Source organism: Primulina huaijiensis, chromosome 2 (assembly GCF_012295235.1).
Source record: "Primulina huaijiensis isolate GDHJ02 chromosome 2, ASM1229523v2, whole genome shotgun sequence".
Taxonomy (NCBI): Eukaryota; Viridiplantae; Streptophyta; class Magnoliopsida; order Lamiales; family Gesneriaceae; genus Primulina; species Primulina huaijiensis.
In genome coordinates, this window is record NC_133307.1 from 29,538,434 (window position 1) to 29,559,309 (window position 20,876).

At 36.6% G+C, this 20,876-nt stretch overlaps 2 protein-coding genes across 8 annotated transcripts; both read left to right on the plus strand.

Annotated features, from left to right (window-relative positions):
- Positions 1-153: 153 nt before the first annotated feature.
- LOC140971442 (uncharacterized) lies at positions 154-12,443 on the plus strand. Of its 7 annotated transcripts, none has more exons than XM_073433710.1 (16): positions 192-348; positions 1,328-1,450; positions 1,613-2,156; positions 2,245-2,521; positions 3,087-3,382; positions 4,450-4,629; positions 5,583-6,317; positions 6,454-6,548; positions 6,653-6,715; positions 6,799-6,887; positions 8,350-8,952; positions 9,076-9,135; positions 9,698-9,768; positions 9,866-9,923; positions 11,056-11,329; positions 11,466-12,443. In XM_073433710.1, exons 3-16 carry the CDS (start codon positions 1,744-1,746, stop codon positions 12,128-12,130), a joined length of 3,879 nt encoding a protein of 1,292 aa, XP_073289811.1. In that variant the 5' UTR covers positions 192-348; positions 1,328-1,450; positions 1,613-1,743; the 3' UTR covers positions 12,131-12,443. The 7 variants fall into 7 exon arrangements, with proteins under 7 accessions (XP_073289810.1, XP_073289815.1, XP_073289814.1 ...); XM_073433711.1 differs by having other exon boundaries at positions 1,365-1,450; XM_073433709.1 differs by lacking the exon at positions 1,328-1,450 and having other exon boundaries at positions 154-348.
- Positions 12,444-17,215: 4,772 nt separating this feature from the next.
- LOC140971443 (protein phosphatase 2C 7-like) lies at positions 17,216-20,344 on the plus strand. Its single transcript, XM_073433716.1, has 5 exons — positions 17,216-17,479; positions 18,163-18,669; positions 18,902-19,255; positions 19,344-19,449; positions 19,821-20,344. The coding sequence occupies exons 2-5, from the start codon at positions 18,442-18,444 to the stop codon at positions 20,141-20,143; spliced, it is 1,011 nt and encodes a 336-aa protein (XP_073289817.1). The 5' UTR covers positions 17,216-17,479; positions 18,163-18,441; the 3' UTR covers positions 20,144-20,344.
- Positions 20,345-20,876: the final 532 nt, after the last annotated feature.

Consider the following 20,876-nt stretch of genomic DNA (forward strand, 5'->3'; position numbering starts at 1 on the left):
TAGATACGTACATTTTTTTCTAAAAAAAATAAAATGGTTATATATTATTTTCGGAGTATGCATTTGGCCCAAACTTTCCCATTTTCACTTATAATATATTCTGTATAAAGTATGAATAATTTACTGAATATTGGTCCTGATTTTATTTACAAAAAATTATAATAGATTCTTATAATTCTGTTAAATCTACATTACCTAATTACACAGTTTCTTTTATAATTGGGGCTAAAAACCGCCAAAATTCGGTGAAAATTAATTATCTGCACCTTCGATCATTTCGTCGACCACCGATCGACCACTCGCTCCCGGCGGGCAATTTTTTCTCGACAATTTGTTTCATAATTTCAGGTTTGTACTTTTTTCTCCGTCTAAATTATGGTGATTTGAAATAATATATTAGGTTAATTTCAATGATGAATGGGCGTACATGTAATGATTGTATTACGTCTTCGTCATCTGTATTTTCTTCTGTTTTTGAGTTCGAGTATCATTTTCCAAAACCCTAATTGAACTCGTAGATGATTGATTATTAACGATGCTGTGTTGATTATCGCACGATTACGAGCTGGAGTTGTGTAGATCACACGTTTTTTTCCCCGGATTTATCAGTGATTATGGAAGAGTTCAGTTTGCGGATAGCATTTATGTGATAGCTATCGGAGAGAAGATAGTGCCGATTCTGTGATTTTGTGGACTTTTTGGGTTGTGGGATGTGGAACTCACGGGTTTTGAATCTGAGCTATAGATGCTAAGTTTTATGAAATTGAATTGTTTTTTGCGGATTCTGGTTGGATTAGAGAGGTGGGATTTGTTATTTGCAGGTGGTAGTTAAAATCGGTAGCTGTGGTTAAGGAGAAATATGCATATAAATCCGGATGTTTTAGGGGCCCGCTTCTTTGAAGCAGAATTTAGCTCATGCTTAAAACATTCTGTAGAATTGGACTTTGGCTCATGGAGATGAAAAGTGAAGATTCTGATTTTTTATGATAATTTTTCTATTGAAGTTGTTTTTAAAAAATGAGCGAGTTAGTTAGCTGAATGATGATGTCTGGTGCTTTAATGCACTAGCCTCTGAACTCGGAATCTCAGAAATTTGACATTCTGTCATCAGAGTTACATTGATCCAGGGCACCTGCGATTTTTATTTTTGTAGCGACGTTAAATGTTAGAATTCAGCGTCAGACTTACAAATGGATTTGCTGGTGTAGAAAAAATAGTGATCATGATGTTGTTTATGTTACTTGGTTTAGTTGTTTGATTTTTTTCTTTCCTATAATCATTTGTACGATGACCTGACATGCTGTTTCTTCATTTGTACCATTCACAGCATTATCTTTGACAAGGCTTTCTATTTTATACCACAGAACAAACTAGTTCTTGCACTTGATCAAAATTCTGAACTAGCTCTGACAGATGCATTTCCAATGTACTTTGACAGCCTGATACTTTGGTATATTCTTCTAATGAAGCTGTCTTAGATCTCTTGAATTGGCTCTTGTTCTTGTTTATATCATGGATTTTCTGTGTACCTGATCGAAGGTTTTAATTCTAAGGAAAATCATTAGAAAAATGCATCTGACTTTTTTGAAGTGGGATTCTTCTTGCATCACAGGTGTCTTATTCTCCAGTTTGACACTACAATCAGTTGCTTTGATGCACTTTAAATTTTAGTCCCACCAACATTGCCATGCGCAATTGTGTTAACTGGTATTCTAAGACAGAGATAGAGTGGAATCTGATGCAATGTCAGCTTCAAGCAAGTTTGAACTTTCTTCTGCTAGCCCAGATAGGCCACTATATGCATCTGGGCATCGTGGATCTTATGGTGCTGCTACATTGGACAGATCCGGTGGTTTTCGCGAGAACATGGAGAACCCGCTTTTATCTAGCCTACCAAATATGACAAGAAGCACTTCATCTGTAACTCAAGGGGACGTGCTTAATTTTTTCCAATGTGTGCGTTTTGATCCGAAATCTATGGTGGTTGAGCATAAGCTGAATCGACCTGCGGAATTTAAGCGGTTTGCAAGTGCTGCTGTTGGATTTCCTTTGGAAGATTCTCTTACAGCACCTACAAAAAGCAAACTGTCTACTCCTGCCCCAGAGGATCTCAGACGACTCAAATCTGGTGTGCGGGAGAGTGGGACTAAAGCTAGGTATTCTCTAAAAAAATGCTATTTGTTCTGTTCAATCATCATTTATGGATTTGGATGAGGTATATATTAAAGTTTCACTGTTTGTTAGGGAACGAGTGAAGATATTGAACGACTGTTTGTCGGTAATCAATAAGTGTTTCCCCACCATTCCATCCAGAAAGAGATCCCGGCTGGATACCCTGTCTAACGACCGATCAAACACATTGTTGTCAATTGATCGTACCACAGGAATGGGCATTAGTAAAATTGGATCTCAAAATCATGTGAGTACAAGTGGTTTTGAATTGGAGCAGCAAAAAGCTGATGAAAGATCCAAAAATGCCTTTCCAAACAAGCGTACTCGAACTTCCATGGTTGATGTCAGGGTTTGTTTCTTTTCCCTTTTCGATAATTTAATTTTGATTGGAAGTTGGTGAACTTTTCTTTGCGCATAGCTGATGTTATGATTACTGCTACGGACAGATTTTTTACTATATTTTGCTTGTTAGCGTTGTCCATTTATTCTAAGAATAGTATGGATAGACGGTACTTCCACAAAATGTTTCATGAGTGGTTGATTCCTATCTAGTTTTTGGATTGATTTTTACCTATTTTAATGGGTTACAGTGAATCACGTAAAATTGTCATTTTGAGATTTTAAACTGGACATCAAGAACAGAAGCTGCTCTTATTGTGTGAAACCCCTATCTGTCTGTCTTTTTCTCAACCCCTCCCTCTACTGCTTTTTCCATAAATTGAGTATTTATGTAATCAGTATATTTGTCCTTTCCCAGTATTTCTCACTTGGAGATATAATCTTCTATTAGGAATGGCATTACATTATCTTTGCTAGGTTTTTTTTGTTTTGGGGTTTCTGCTATTGCTACTTATGCTTTCAATCGATTTAACTTTTTCCTGAGAAATAATTGACTATGTGATTAAATTATACAGACGGAAATACGCGCCAGTACCCCGTCAAAGCCACCTGGAACTATGGACAAGGACAGGGATGTTGTAAGACTCTCCAACAGCAGTGTAGTTCAGGGTGATGAGCGTTCTTTATCAATTAGTGTTGATGGTTGGGAGAAGGCAAAAATGAAGAAAAAGCGTACTGGAATAAAGCCAGACGTTACTCTCAGTTCCATGACAACAAAACCTGTTGATGGTTATCGGGAAACCAAACAAGGAATGCAGCCAAGGCTTCCTACTGAAGCTCGTTCAAGGTTGAATGATTCTCATGGCTCTAGGTATCCTCTTATATTTCAATGACCTAGCTACATTCATGTTGTGGAACATTTTGCTCCAAGCGCTGGATATGTTTATTGAAATTTGGAACTTTTGAGTTGTCCATCCATCAAATGGATTATTATATTCATAGTAACCATCTTATAATTGTGAATAATGCTGCTTAATTAATGGTTTTATATTTGTCTAACAAGTGATTCATAGTTCCTTGGTTGATAAAAAGATTCCATCAGGTGCAACAACGCTTGTAAAAACGATTGAAATGAGTACTGCTACTTGTGGTTTCGGCTAAGGAACATTTCATTTATTGAACTAACATATAAGCTTTTTTTGTGAGTCAGGAATAATCACTGAGTTTCCAGTTTATTGGAAATTGCATCTGAGAAACATCTTATTCATTGTTGATAATCTGTAGGAATTTTTAATGACTTAGGCTTAGGCGTGACATAAAGCAGGAGATTCCTAAAATTTTTGGTGCTGTCTTGTTTTAAATTAAGTTTGGAAATTTCTCATGTCAAGAGACATAGATGCTAGAATGCTTACATGTACTTGAAATACCTCTTGACAGATTTGGTGCCATGAACTTGAGGTTAATCAATTTTTCTCTATTTTAATTTTTAGTGACATTGAGGCTTTATTTGCCATCAATTTCATGACGACGATAGTTCATGTTTGATAGTGAGTTTTATTCAAATTGTGCATGACAAAATCGGTTATAACACTTTAAAAACCGTGCGTAAGTTGGGGTTCAAATATGACTGGTTTGGGTACAAAGTTTTTCCTACTTTTTGAAAAAATGAACATTTCCATGATCTAATATTAATCTCCTAGCAGTATCACCAGATATATAATATTGGATTCTAAAAATGATGGCCCTAGATAACTAGGGACAGTTTGGGTTTTTGGACTTTCCAGAATAAAATTTTCTTTTCATGAAATTAATATGCATGCTAAATTTAAGTCTCTCTCTATTTGTTTCCTCCAGTTTTTATTTATCTATTTCTGCTTTATATTTTGTTATCATTGCAAATGTGAACCGCTTTGTTATCTAATTATGCACCTTGATTAGACCTGGAGTTGCTAATGGAGGTTTGGGAGTAGGAAAAGCTGAAGCCACCTCCCAGACCAGCTCAGGCATTCGTTCTTCTATTTCCAGAACTGATTCAGACAATAGTTCCCTTCTCCATGAGAGGAGAGAACGTCCAAGTGGTCAAGAGAAAGAAAGGGTGAATCTGAAAGCTGTAAACAAGTAACAATCTTCTCTCATTGTTTCTCATTATTAATCGCAAAATCTCATTGATCTTGTCATTTGACAATCCTATGATTTTCTCCCTTATTTTTTGATCGTGTGTGTTTTTCTGTTTTAATATCGGAGCTTTTTTTAGTACTTCGGCCATGCATGCTTTCTGTGCAATGCTGCCTCATGATAATTTGGCTGTAGAAAATGGTTTTGGTGCTTTTGAATGGGTACAAATTGATTGGAAATTGTGCTAAAAATGCTTACTTTTTTAAAACAGAAAAACACACCTTTTTAATTTGATCCAAAAAGTATGACAAAATTTACTCCAATTGACCAAAATAAAATTTTCATCAACACGCGTCCATGCTCTATTACAGTCAAGCACCAAGAAAATTGCATTGTACGAGATAAGTGAATAAAAACTGCTCAACTGCTTTCTCAAATCTCGACTTTCTTCGTTTGGATTTGGGGATTTTTACTTTTTACTTATCTTTGGCTTACTGGAAAGTGCTTTGCATGTGCTAAAGAGGATTCGAGTCTACTCGAAAATGCCTCAATTGGGTCTTGTGATGTTATCCCCGCTGTTGCAAGTTGTTCAAAATTACTGTACACTAGTACAGCCTTATTTGAAGCACCTGAAGAATTAGCTTCAACTGCTGCTATTTTAATGATTTGCAACTCTGCTGAATACATCAATTTCTTTTTTATGCCTTCGTTTCTGTCTTTCTTTGAATCTTTTTCTAGAGTAGAAAATAAGACTACATCCAACTGCAGTTGAATAAATTATGATGTCTCTGTTTAAATTTGGAAATATGCAATGAGTTGGATATTGAGGGAAAAGTGACTTTTTGTATTTGGTCTTCACGGAATATGTTTTTTGGTTTATAATGTTAATTTTCCCTTAATTAACTATTAAAAATAAATCGTGTTTCTCTTAAACTGAGTTCGCTCCTCATAATTAGGGCAAGTTCCCGAGAAGATTTAAGTTCAGGCAGCCCTACCTCAAACTCAAAGTTGAATGCTAACATACGTGCCCCACGGTCTGGTTCAGTTGGTGGGGTTTCCAAGTTGTCTCAAGTGGCACAACGTTCCACGTCTTCTGATGATTGGGAATTATCTAATTGCACAAGTAAACTTCCTAGTGTCTTTGGGGATAATAATCGCAAGCGTACACCTTCTGCGCGATCTACATCTCCTCCAGTTACCAATTGGGTTCAGAGGCCACAGAAGATTTCGCGAACTGCAAGAAGAACTAATTTATCACCCATTGTTCCTGGAAATGACGAGAACCCTGCTTTGGACACGGCTGAAGTGGTGGTAAATGAAAGGCGTTTGCCTGCTCATTCTCCTCAGCATGTTAAAATAAAAGGTGACAGTTTCTCTCCAGCTGCATTATCTGAAACTGAGGAATCAGGTGCTCCTGAAATTAAGTCAAGAGACAAGAATAAGAAATGTGATGAGATAGATGAGAAAAATGGTCAGAATGTCCAGAAAATGTCAACCCTACTCTTACCGCCAAGAAAAAGTAAGGGCGCCTGTGAGGATGATCGTGGGGATGGTGTCAGAAGGCAAGGCAGAACAGGTCGGGGAGTGACTTCATCAAAACCCCTTTTGCCTTTAACAGCTGAGAGGCTTGGTGGTGTGGGAACAACAAAACAAATTAGAAGTTCCAGACTTGGTGTTGACAAGACTGAAAGGTTAACACAATGTCTAAGTTTCAGTTTTTTTGGTCCTATATATGTTTTAATTTTCAATTTGCCATTCTTGCTGATGTACCCTGAGTTGTGAATTGGTTGGAGTATTTTTTATGACTTGGCAAAACCTTCTTTTCAGCAGAGCTGGTCGGCCACCTACAAGAAAGCTTTCTGACAGGAAAGCATATACACGTCAAAAGCATATGGCTATGAGTATGACAGCAGATTTCCTGGGTAACTTACTTATGATCTCTCGAATGTTGGCATTGCTTTTCACGGAACACTATATTTTATTTACTTTTATTGACAGTTGATTGATTTTTACTGAATAATCTTAGCAGTTGGTTCTGATAATGGACATGAAGAGCTCTTGGCTGCTGCAAATGCTGTTACGAACAGAGGTATTGTTCATGTGATATGTTTAGATTTATTTTTCTCAAAGTATGTTGTTCTTCAAGCAATAACTATCCTACTTAAAATGCAGGCCAATCCCTTTCTAGCCTGTTCTGGAGGGAGATGGAGCCTTTGTTTCGTTTTATATCTGATGCGGACATCTCCTATTTGAAAGAACAGGTAATGAACATGATTTATTTTGTGATTTTACTCAACTTTATTCAGTCCAGAATTGACCTTTTTAATTACTGATGTTTTCAAGTTTAATGCTAACCTAGCACTCTTTGTTAAAGTCGATTTATAAATTGCCTAATTAGATTTGAAGTCACTTTGTGATGCTGCAATCAAAAAGAAGAGTCACATTTTATAAACTTACAGTATTCCCGCTATTGCTTTGAAGCAGATCTATTAGTGATAAATGCAAGCTATTGATCATTTCATGGAAAGTACTAATCTAGTACTTAATAAACGTTAGACCATGGACCAAGCTTGAATGACAAGTTTATCACTTTCTGCTTAGCAGCCACAGACAAATGTTAAGCCTGCCATGCTAGTTATCTAATGTTCTTGATTAGCTTTCCTGGGGTTATCAGATTTTTTCATTTCCATGTCAGCATGCTTAATTAATTTTAGTTAGATTTTTGCTTGTAGTTTTTCCTCTCGGCGACTCCTATGTTTATAATTTGTTTCGGCTTTCTCTACAATGCACCAACATGTAGGAAAATCAATCTATTTGATATCTGACTCAGATTCCCGCGTGTTGATTTTTTCTATATAAAAAAGTTGCAAACTGCGTTGGACAGATGCTGAGAAACTCACGCATGTGATTTCTTATCAATCTTCAAACTTCCTGCTTAGATATGCTGGTGCTACGGAAATGTTAGTGCATCCAGCTTTACCGTGACATGATTTACCTGCAGAAAGCGGAACAGGTGCCTTGAAAAGATTGAGTGTGATAGTGGAGGGGTTTTTATAACCATGAGGTGTCTTGGTGGTGACAAGGAATAGTTATCAGAAACCACCTATCTGAAAGAGAATGAAAGTGCAGGCGATGAGGTGAAGAGGTAGACCGTGCGAGGCACCATGAGTGTAATTAATAAATTAGGCGGTCATGTTCTATCAGCCCTGGGTTTTACTTTCGTATGCCAAAGAATGCATGGGTATCCATATTTCTAATCTTCATGTAACGCTATATAGTTGATAGTTCCTTGTAGCAGAAACGCAGGGATTTTCTTTTTTAAGTGCAAAATATTAAAGGACCATACCATATGGTCCAACGGCAGCTTCAAGATGCTTGATGGATGGTTGTTAATTTATCGTAAATACTTGTATCAATCAACTGAGATCCCAAAAAATAACTTTGCCAGAAATATAATTTCCAATTTTGTTTTTCCATATATTCCTATTTACAGTTATTTTTTCTGTGCTTATGATGATTACTTTATTTTTTTCTATTTGTCCCTTGTGTTTCAGTACATGTTTCTGCTTGGGCCCCTTGTACAAATTGTGATGAAATTAAGTAAAATTTACCTGACAGTACAATGAAATTTAAATGTGACCAGTACAAGTTTCTAGAGATGTTGACACATTATATTATGATGATCTTTTGCCTCATTCTGTTTCTAATTTACTTTCCTTCTAGGTGACTCTTGGTTCAGCTGTAGATAATCCAGCAGCAGCACCCTTTGCTGCAGATAGTTCGACTTCAATACCTAATGGCTGCAAGCTAGATGAGTATAAGGAGATCGAAACAATAAATGTTGAGGTTAGCCCAGAACGTTTAGGTTCAAGAGCAAAGACACACAATGGTATCTCCCTGTTCCAGAGACTTATTGCCGCTTTGATTCCTGAAGAAGGAAATCAAGAGCTTAGCTGCAGTATGGAAGACCTCAAGCACGATGTCGATGAATCACGAAATAAGATGGAAGATGATATGGTATCAGATATTTTCTTCCCAAAGATTTGTCGAAGTAGTGGCCTTTCTGGTTATCCTTCTTCTAATGGAAATGTTGTAAATGCTAACGGTAATTCAATTTATGAGCTGAACCACACTATGCCAGAAAACAATATTGTATCCATGCCGAACACCGTTTTTATTCCAAACCATGATCATGCGCAAAATGGTTTAGTTTCGGACCAGGTATTGCCTGGCACAACATGCTCCGAGTATCAATACTATAGCATTCCAGTGGATGAACAACTTCTTGCTGAGGTTCACAGTATTGGAATCTATCCAGATCTAGTGGTATGCTGGATTTCATTCAAGAAAACTTGGATCTTATGCATTTAAATTCCAATGTCCTTCTCAAGTTCTTTTACATATCCGTGAGTACTATTTTCCCCTCTTGATGAGTCTGATTTGTCACAGAATGGAGATGAAGACATAAACGAAGATATTGGTGAAATGGATCACAAGTACCAGGAACAGGTAGGATGTGTTGATCCCTTCTGTAGTCTGGAGTAATTAATATGCGTGGAATTAAAGCATGAGCAGCAATTGACTTCTGGTTTGTTACCATGATTATTTTAAATCAGCTCTTAAGTTTTCTCTAAGTTTCATTTCTGTTTTTCATACAAGATAACTCATTGTGCTGCTATTTCTTGTTATTTTGGTTACGTGCATGTATACAAGAACTTGGAGTGATGGCAAATACATAAATAGTATGCATAGATACTTTATGCAAATTATATATATTTATATATATATATAATATATTGTGTGGCTGTGTGTGTATAAGATGACACATTACTGTTTATAATAGCCAAGTCTGTGTGTGTAACAGATGACACATTACTGTTTATAATAGCCAAGGGTGCGCTGTCACCAAGGCATGTAATTGGCAACTTTAGAATGGATTCCCACCCCCTTCCTTTCCATATCTTACTTTTAGGAAAAAGGAAATCAACACAGGACAATTAAATACCTCAAAAAAGAATTTGGTGTGAAAGATGCTTCATTGTCTTCTTGTACTAACTTAGCCTGCGTATAGGTGTCCAAGAAGAAAAGACTACTTGGAAAACTACTAAGTTCTGCTTCTGAGGCTAAAGAACTCCAGGAAAAGTATGAAGTTTTTCTTCTGTTTCATTTATGAGATTTTCATTGTGATCTCTAGACAATCTATATGTTCTGATTATCTAATCGTTTTAACATATTTTAGGGAATTTGAAGGACATGCTCTTGAGAGTCTCGTTGCAATGGCTTATACAAAGTACAGGGTAATATTCACTTTCCTGAACATGTCTCTCTTTGATCTACGAAATGAACTTTCCTTAAAGCTTGGGGTGACTATGGTTTATCAGCGACATAGACTTTCTAAGGAACTGAGGTCGTTTGTGGTCTGTCTATCAGATTGTATCTATCATATGATGGACTTATTAACTCATGATAGTAGCTGTTAAGTTCTTAAGATAAATCCAATGAACTTTGATTAGAACAAAATCCCACTTTATTGTTTGTATGGTTTGAGTTTGGCTGGTCATAAAATTTAAAATTCAAAATTTCCAGGCAATTATAATGGTTTTGGTTTTAGATGATTGAAAACATGTAAAATGTAAGAAAAGGATCGTGTGATGATTTATCGTTTCACGATAACAAGTTAGATCAGCAGAGAGAGAACTATTAGAACCAAATGAGAAGTGGACTTGATATTGTATGAAATTTGTTTTGAAAAACAGAACCAAACATAGCCCAAATATTCTCTAAGGTGCTTTTGTATGTTGTGTAGAGATGCATAAAAGTTGCAAGCCTGCAACCAAGCTGAGTTACACGCTAGCATCTTGTTCGAAGCTTAACTCCAGCTTAGTAGTTGCTTTCTCGAGCTGAGCTCGAGCTTTGACGTCTCATGCTGAAGTACTTGAGCTCGCAAAAACTATTTTATTTATTTTAATAAATCTATACAAAATTATTTTACCCTTAATTATGTCATACATTACATATTTTAACATTATTTTTAAAAAAATATTAAAGGGTTTATTTGTAAATAAAGTTTTAATACTTGAGCTCGAGCTTGGATAACCGAGAATTACTGAGTCAAGCTCGAGCTTGAGAAGCAATGCAAAATGGAGCATTGAGCCTTCTCAAGCTCGAGCTTGAGCTCAAGTACCATTTTTTGTTGTATTGAGCTTGAGTAGGATGCTACTAGAACTCGACTTAGTGCAATTACCATTTTTGATATCGTTCAATTAGCGAGGATAGGAAATATCCTTCATTGTGATACTTGCTCTTTTGCTTTTCAATGAAGTCAGTTCTATGCATCAAATTCTAATTTAATTTATTTAATGATTTTCAGCCACTGACACCTTCCTTTTTTAATATGAAATTAATAAGTCGAGGCATCTTTTTCTGCAGAATTGCCGGGGTTCTAATGTTCATGGGATGAAGAGTGCTACTGGTAAAATGGCCAAACAAGCTGCCGTAGCTTTTGTTAAGCACACACTGGAACGGTGCCAGGAATTTGAGGCAACCGGAAAGAGTTGCTTTGATGAACCATTGTACAGGGACATTTTCCTTGCTGGAGTATCACGGCTCACTGATGAACAACCTCGAAATTTAAACACTGATAATGAATTCGGTGAACCTTATCTTAGGACATCTGGAGGCTCTTTGGAAGTTAGAGCTTCAGGTATGTGGCAGTATTACATGACAATCCCTGTTGTCACTTATATGTGTTAAATCAGAAGTAGATTCTTTCATTTGGGTTATGATTGTCTCTTACTTCTATGAATATCTTAATTTCTTGAATAAATTTTATATTGCAGCTCATCTTGGTGCGCAGCAGAGTCCTTCAAACAATCAGGAAATGTATTATTCTGACTTGTTCCCCTCATCAAATTTGGGGTCCGAACCAAATTCTGGTCAAGAAGACAGTTGGTCAAATAGAGTGAAAAGGAGGGAACTACTACTTGACGAAGTTGGTGTTAGCACATCTCCAGGTGCCCCGTCATGCCTTAGAGGTTCGCTTGTATGCAGTGCAAAAGGAAAAAGGACTGAGAGGGACAGAGAAGGGAAGGGAAATAGCAGGGAGGTGTTGTCCAGAAGTGGAACTGCTAAAATTGGTCGCCCTGCATCAGCCACTGTCAAGGGTGAGAGGAAGTCCAAGGCAAAACCTAAGCAGAAAAATGTTAATTTATCTGCTTCTATTAATGGTCCTCTAGGAAAGATGGCGGAACAGACAAAAGGAATGTTGTCATCGACACTTAAATCAAATGATATCAGTGGAAGAGATGTTACCCAGATATTGGAGGAGCCAATTGATTTATCTGGGCTGCAACTCCCTGACATGGATCCGCGTGATTTTGGAGGTCAAGGAGAAGATATAGGATCATGGTTGGACATAGAAGATGATGGATTACAAGATCATGATTATATGGGTGGCCTTGAAATACCAATGGATGACCTGGCGAACTTAAATATGATGATTTGAGGCTTCTACTCTATACATTTGTCACATGGTACAATCACCAGGAAGTGGTTGTCCTTAATTGACCAATCACCTGGAGGTCTTGTGACCATTCAAACCATAATCAGGAAACATATTTGTTCAGTTGAGCACTGTGCAAGTTGATTTTTAGTGAACCACGTTGATTATGCTCCGTCGACTGTAAAGATCTTTTTGTTCGGCTGTACTAGCTCATGTTGTAGTGATAAGCTCTTAGCACATGGTTGTAGCAAAGATCAGAGAACAATGTCCAATGTACATAAATTATATTCTCAATAAAAATATGCTTTTTGTTCTAGTTATCTAGTAATGGTAGCGAGATGTTTCACATTTGTACGTATAAACTTGTCGTTCAATTACGAAGCTAATTCCTGCAGATGAACTTTCGTTTAAAGATCCATATAATCTATGGTTGCAATTGATCAGTTCTTCCTTGTTCTCTCGCTCAGTTTGTTTTAGGATTTCAAATCTTGCAGGAAGCACTAATGATTGACGTTCCAAACTCTCTTCTTCAAGACTGAAGTGTAAAATCCGATGGTCGAGGGAAGAGACAATGTGTGAGCTGGCTGATTGCAGAATTATTAATTACCTTTTTCTAGCCGTCCATCATGTTCAACATCGGTTATAGCTAGATTGTATGTAAGTTCGGTTCTCTTTTTCATGCCTAGTAGCTATTGAGTCACCTGGTCAATTTGTTATATCATATATTCTTAGACAGGTGAACAACTCTTATCTCTGACTGAATTTATAAACTTTTTGAAGCACAAAATATTCTCAGTTCTCACTTTGCTGAGCTTGAAATGCCTTTGCTCTGTGTCTGCCATTTTGGATTTATTTGCAGGTTCTTAATTCCAATCTAGAACATCAGATTTACTCGCCTCTGAACATGAACTTGAACTACTACCTCTACATGAAGTTATCCCATAATCTTTGTGCTCTAACTTGTTGCTAGACGTGTAGGAGGTACGCTGACTTTTATCCTAATGTTATTGTGATTGAGGAATGGCGTAGAGATGAGTAGGTCGACAGACGTAAGAGGAAGAGTGGGGAAAGGGGTGAATAGAATATGAGAGACTTTTAGAAATATTTGTTCCTAATTTAGGTTTTGTGATCCCCTCAATTTTTCCTCTTGACGGTTTTTTTAAAGATAGGGAGAGGTTTTTTTACAATTGGTCTTGGTCTTGGTCTTAAAATCTGTCTCAAACTTAACACCTTGTACCAGATTGTCACATTATTTTTGTGAAGATAATTTACTTTTTGCTGTAGTAAATCAGTTCAAGTGTCTGTGAAACATTTTACTGGTTGTAACGTTGTATGATAACTTCTTTCATTGAATTTTATAAGATGGGTTTGCTTAGTTATAGGCTGAAATCTAAAAGCTACAATTGTTTCTTAAAAGCATTTAAGGCCACAATTTTAAGCGACTCTATAAAAATACTCGTCGGAAAATATTTTGCGAGTCATAAATCAAATTTTCATAAACAAGTTTCTTCAAAAATATATTAAAAAAACTTCTATTCAATTTCACTTACTTTTAATTTTTAAAAGTTTTTCTATTTCCTTTTAAAAAAGACTTGCTTTCCTCTCTTTTTCTCGTGGCGGCGGTGGTTGAGAGAGCGATGGGTAAAAATTTGATTCGTTGTAGCCTTTTATTCATAAGAATACCTCAACACTATGTTAATTTTATAACATTAACTACACTTCGTAGAAGAGAGCTCTTTCCATTTAAAATTAAAATTTTTTTTATTTGTTATAAAACATTGTCAAAGCATTTAGTTGGTTTTTCAGTCGATCGATTTTTTCAGTTATTTAATTATTATTTTTATGATAAATTACATGTAATAAATATTAATAATATATGTATAAAATAGGTTTATTTCATCTTAGTATTTATATGTATTTTAAAAAATAATCAAATTGATATGTTAACATCACAATTGGACGGAACTCACATCACAGGTGGTAATAATTTTGAGATACAATAATGCTAAATATAAAAGTTTTTTCTTTAGAAACATCAATAATTGACCCACCCAAATCTCTAATAAAATAAGAATTAGAAGAATAATTATTATTATTATTATTTTTTGGAGAGAAAACACAATTAAACATTAATAGCATCCAACGATGTTACATCCATCAACCTGGATGGGTACAAAAAACCCACCCAACGAACAGGTGAAGGGTGGGACAAACCAAAAATAGCTAAGCAATGAGCACTATTGTTAGCTGATCTAAACATGTGATTAACCTCATAGAATTTACGAGATTTTAGGTTTTCTAAAATGTTGGAAACTAAAACACCATGAGGATCACGACCAACTTTCTTGAAGTGCACCTCCTGGACTGCCGATAGTGAATCTGAAAAAACCCACACTCTGTGAAAGCCGCTTTGTAATGCAAGAGTCATTCCAAAGTTGATCGCCCGGATTTCCGCATCCAAAATCGTGCCAGACAATCGGTAGCACTCGGCAGCAGCTGCACAGATAATACCCCGATGGTTGCGAATCACAGCAGCTGCACTACACAATCCCAATATCTCATTAAATCCTGCATCAACGTCGAGACGGAGATGACCTGAAGGAGGAGGCTCCCAACACTTTGATTTCGCATTTAAAGATGATTCCTGAAGAGTCCCATTCATTTTGCGAGCTTCTTGGAATTGACTGAGATAGGATATGGCCCAATTAACTTTCAAAACAGGTAGTGAGCTGTGTTCACTATGCTTAGCCTTGCATATCCCTATCCATACAGCCCACGCAAGCATAGCAAAGTGTTCAAACTCAGACATCGAGTATTCATCTTTAACACTGATTCCACAATACAAAAAAGACAGAAGCTTACAGCCCTTCAATCGTCTCCAGAAAATGGTTTCTTTCCACACCCCACACACCTTGGGGCAGAAAATCAGGCTATGGCTGGTAGATGCTAAGTAATTTCCGCAAAAGCCACAGCAACATGATGACAAAATGTGTCTCATGAAAAGATTTCCTTCATTAGGCAATAGATCATTACAAGCACGCCATAAGAAAATCCTAACCTTTTGTGGAATATTTAATTTCCAGATAAATTTCCACCACCACTCAATTCCAGAACCCGACTGAGATTCATGGGGATCAAAACACCCTATCTCGAGAAGGTAACCAGATTTAACCGAATATTGGCCATCCCGACCCCATTTCCAATATCTAATATCATCTGTGTTATGATTATGCAATGGTAAATCCAGAATACTATCTGCCTCAAAAGAAGGAAATAAACTGCGTACCTTATCCACATTCCAAGTTCTGTCTGGTAATATTAGCTCACTAACCATCAGCGATTCATTAGATCCTTCCATAGAACTTTTGCCAGAAGCTAACGAGGCTATCCAGTTATCTGAGTATGCTTTAATCCGAAGACCATTCCCAACCCGCCATCGAACACCTTTCTGAATCAACCCACGGCTCCACAGTATTGATCTCCAAATGTACGAAGGTTTCTATCCTAACTGAGCAGTCAGTATGTCACCATGTCTAAAGTACCTAGCTTTAAGAATCTTGGCCATGAGCGATGCGGGATCGCAAATTATCCTCCAGACTTGTTTTGCCAACAGTGCTCGGTTGAAATCCAATAGGCTCTGAAAACCCATACCTCCATATTGTTTAGGTTTGCACATATTCCTCCATTTGATCCAATGCATGCCTTCCCCAGACGAGTTGGACTTCCACCAGAATTTGGAACAACATTGTTCCAACTCAAGACACAGCGAAACAGACAGTTTGAAACATGACATTGCATACGACGGTATCGCTTGTAGAACGGACTTAATAAGAGTCTCTTTTCCCCCAGTTGAAAATAGCTTAGAAGACCAACCATTTATTTTCTTTAGAAGTCTCTCCCTCAACCCTGCAAATTGGATTCTTTTACTTCGCAATGAAAATGTAGGAAGCCCCAAGTATAACTCATGACCCTTTACCACCGCAATCTGAAAGATTCTGCTGATCGCATTAATAGTATTTGCTGAAGCACTCGGGCTGAAGGTGAGTGCAGATTTATCATAATTCACAAGTTGTCCCGATGCTTTTTCGTAAATCTGCAGGCACTTTTTAATATGTAGACACTCTGTGTCCAAAGCACGAAAAAATATAAGACTGTCATCGGCAAAAATCGACATGCAGATTGCTGCCCCACGCATACGCTTCGTCTATAAAATCATGAACTTTAATTAAGTTCATACCAAAAAAAATACGATATTTTATAACTTGAATATCATCCTCCAATATTATATTTGTTCGAAAAATATATTTTTACAAAATAGTAGAAATAAGATAATATATATCATATAAAATACATAATTTAATATACAAAAAATAGCATGCGATAATTCATCTAAAAGAAATTATCATACGATGAACATATATGTAGTAGTAGAAATACATTGTGTGTATATATATATATATAAAGTAAAATGATTAATGCATCATTTAATACTTTCAAATCCACCCTTGAGAAGTTGACACGCAGCCAATAAGCCAGCGTCTGTCACACCAAATCTGATGTCTTCTGCAATCACCCGACAAATCTTTTCCAAACCGTGGAGAGTTTCTATTGGCTAAGGTCCCACAATTCCTCGAAAGCCGTGTTAATATATGTTAAACCAATGTGATAAATATTTCGATGATTCGACTACTAATATTTGAACATACCTGCCATTAAAATAAATAATCCACATTATAAAATAATCTTGTGTTTGTTGGGTAGTTTTCTATTTTTCAAAAAGAAAATGACATCCATGGAAAGCAACCAGTCATCAGAGAACCGAGCATATCATCATGGGACACCTAAATGGACACATGTCCACAGGTGGCCCACAAGACACAATTTTTATACGAGGAGTTGTTCCGTGTGGAGAGAAGTTTGCCATAAGTGAGATGGGAAGATTATTTGAAGTTTCCTTTTGGTTGACACATAATTATTTATGTTTCTTTGGGACTCCTTTTTCTTTCCTGAAAGATCAAGAAACAGCCCTTTCCGCCTTTTAGGCATTAGGGCCACTGAATGCACTGTTTTGAAATGGTAAACAGCTAGCCTTCTTCTGTATGAATGAGCGGTTTTATTATTTATTTATATAGAGCTACTTCTTGTTAATGGTTTTTTCTAGGCGTACACACTGCATGCAATTCTCTAGGAATGCCAATTATGTTTTGTTAAGAGGTTAGGTGTCCCTAATGCTTTTTCTTAAGAATTTTGATTTTAACTGATGAAAAGATTTCTGGGTGACGTGGAGATCAAAGGTCGGATTTTTAATACTTGGGAGTTGAGGGGGACGAAAGAAGCCATTTTAATCGAGAGGTAAGATGGAATTTTTCTCTTTATAGAGGTTCAAGATTGAGATCTTTCCAGAACTTTTGTATTCAATAATTTTATGCTTTGTGTGTTGGTGTGTGTGATAAGTTATGGTTGGAACTTGGGATTGCTGACGTCTTATAAATGAAGAAGAATATCAAAATAGATGCAGAAGATTCTCTTTTAGTGTCATTCAGTTTTCTTGTGTGTGGATTTTGAGTCCCATTTGATGAAGTTTAGATTACATCTCCTGAACTATTTAATAATCTATCATAGTCACTTCTCTTAGGCCATGTAATCTCTTGCATTGGAGTTGTATAAACTCTTTTTTCTGTTTTTCTGGGAATTTATTATGTTTTGGTCTCAATTAATATGTTTATGAGATTCACTAACTTAAGGTAACTCTTGTATTTGATGGATGAAATAAATCACTGCTTGCTACAGCATTTAAGCTTTGAAAGTTTGATTCAGAGTTGATAAATTCTGATGATATTACTGGGATTAAAACCACAGTCAAAGTTTGTTATCAGAACCATCTATGACCAAGCTGCTTTTAGAACCTCTGATTTTTTAAAATACTCAGAATGGAGTTACGAAACTGATGGTTCATATTAATTAAGTTCTAGGATGGTTAAGCAATTCTTTAACATGACATGAGCAGACTGTAAAGTTGTTGGATTATACTGCAGGCGCTGTAGATCCTCAATGAAATCAAGCGACTCTGTGCATCAAGGAAGTTCCAGTTTAGGACCCTAGTTTTGATCAAATATTGCTTAATCTCATGGTAAAGAATTAAATTGTTTTTTTGTGGAATCGAGAAGCTCAGTTCATGGGAATTGTCAATCAAGTCAGAATGATAGTTGAGGATTTTTCCTTTTTATTTTTCTAGTGAAGAGAATGGTAAGGTTGCGGAATTAGAAGAATCAGAAAGACTATTTTAATTTTGTTTTCTTGAGGATTCTTAAGTAATGAAGATAAAGAAGCAGATCTCTCCCTTAGATTTTCCACCCCTTTGGGGCTTGTCATCGATTTGTGGAAGAATGTCCGAAATGGAAGATTCGGTCATTGCACTTCCATATTTCTTGAATATTCCTTCTCAGATGTTGGGTGACATCCAACTTTTTGGTCCTGAGCATCAAGATTCAGATTCAACCGCCCATCTATTTGGTGTTTTTGATGGACACGGAGGTCCCCAGGTAGACACAACCACAACCTTTTTATCTAATTGTTTTCATTAGAAAGTAAAATATATTTAGGATTCAGATTTGATGTCATTAAGGTTGTAATTATTCTTTGGTAAAATTTGATATTGATATAGTCTTGAGGTATAATTTTTTTATTAGATTTATCTGTTTGTATTTTAGCCATCAGGAGACATTGTGTTCTAATGTGTTTAAAGAGCAGATTTTTTTTTTGTTGCACGAATAGGTTGCTAATTATTGTCGAGAGCATCTACACCTAACTTTAGCCGAGGAACTAAGTATTGCTTCCGAAGCAAATTCTTTGATTGAAAATAATGTACATAATTGCAAAGAAGAGTGGACGAAGGTTTTTGTCAATTGTTTACGAAAACTAGATGATCAAGTTGGAGGATTCCCCATAGCTGCTAATAGGGGCATGGCTTCTAACCCTGTACCTCCACCTATTGCTCCTGACTCTGTTGGTTCTACCGCGGTTGTTGCTGTTGTTTGTTCGACTCATGTTATTGTTGCTAATTGTGGTGATTCAAGAGCAGTTCTTTGTCGGGGGAAAGCATCGATGCCATTATCTATAGACCATAAAGTAAGGCTCGTGTTCCTCAAAATCTAATATTTTTCACTCATTTCCTGTGTGTTTAGCTTCAAGTCTTATCTTTTCTTTTTTTTTCTAGCCAAATAGAGAGGACGAGTGCGCCAGGATAGAAGCTGCAGGAGGCAGGGTCATTAACTGGGAAGGATATCGAGTTTCAGGGGTCCTCGCCATGTCAAGATCCATCGGTATGCGATTGACAATATGTTTCTCAATGATTGATCTTGCATACTGATTTCCAGAAAGATATATGTATCTACATAGAAGGGCTGATGCAGGATTGTGTTGAGGGGAGACAGACGAATTTAAGGGGAAGACTTGTTGCATTTGCGAGACAAAACTAGCATTTACTATACACACGCTATTCGATGGATGCCTAGAATTAACTCAAGTGATGATACTAATATTAATCTTTGGTTTCGAACCACGTAATTCCTTGAAATTGACAAAATGATTTGACCTTTGGATCTTGAAACTCCAATGTTGGATCTTGATATGATTGTGAAGTTTTACAAATCATCAAGACAACTAATAGTATTATCACTTCTTTTGTGGGCAGGTGATAGATACTTGAGGCCCTACGTTATTGCTGATCCGGAATTGATGTTCATTCCTCGAGCAAAAGAAGATGAGTGCCTCATCCTAGCTAGTGATGGTCTGTGGGACGTAATGACAAATCAAGAGGCTTGTGATTTGGCTAGAAGACGAATCCTACTTTGGCATAGAAAGAATGGTGATACCCTTTTGAAAGAAAGAGGTGAAGATGTCGATCCTGCAGCCCAAGATGCAGCTGATTATCTCTCACAGTTTGCTCTCCATAGAGGCAGCAAAGATAATATCTCCGTTATTGTGGTAGATTTGAAAGCTCAAAGGAAAGGTTAGAAACAAGACTTGAGCTGAGGAAGCTCGGTACTCCTTTTTTAAGTTGAACTGTTGAAGTCCTCGTGTCTTCTAATCTTGTTATGGTCTTGCAATGTGGTAAATTTATCTTAGTTTTATTCTCTTCATGTTAAGATCCCAAATCCTTCAATGGGACTAAGAGTTATAATTACATGGGACTGAAGATTAACCATTACTAAACAAGCATCTGGTTCAATCTTAGAGAAAAAGTAGAGTATTTTGTTAATTTCAACATCTAAAATAATGAGGATTATCACAAGTGGTTCAAATGTAAATTTTATCTAATGTTTAATCGAGTACCTGGTCTATTTTGCACAAACATAAAGTTGAAACTGAATTGATTCGAGGATTCTTGGGTTAATGAGTTGGTCCAGATATGCGGCTGTGATCATCGTTGGATCTGTTGAACTCGTGAGCACGTGTTTAAGACTGTTAGATAATTGACCCCACTTAATTTTTTTAATTTAAAATTTTTATTTTTAGCCAAAAAATTAAATCTTCAAGATATTATCTATAAAAGTGTTGATAGAGGGTGATATTTTCCATTGTGCAAAAACATGGATCCAATGATGAACATTCAAGGTTGAATCACCAGATGTAATACTCAAATGCAAACACGGCCCACGAATATACGGTCGATAATTTGAAGATGAATCCAGGAATCTTGACTCCTTTCGTTTTCCCATGTCGGAGGAGGATCTCGATGTTTTCTTCC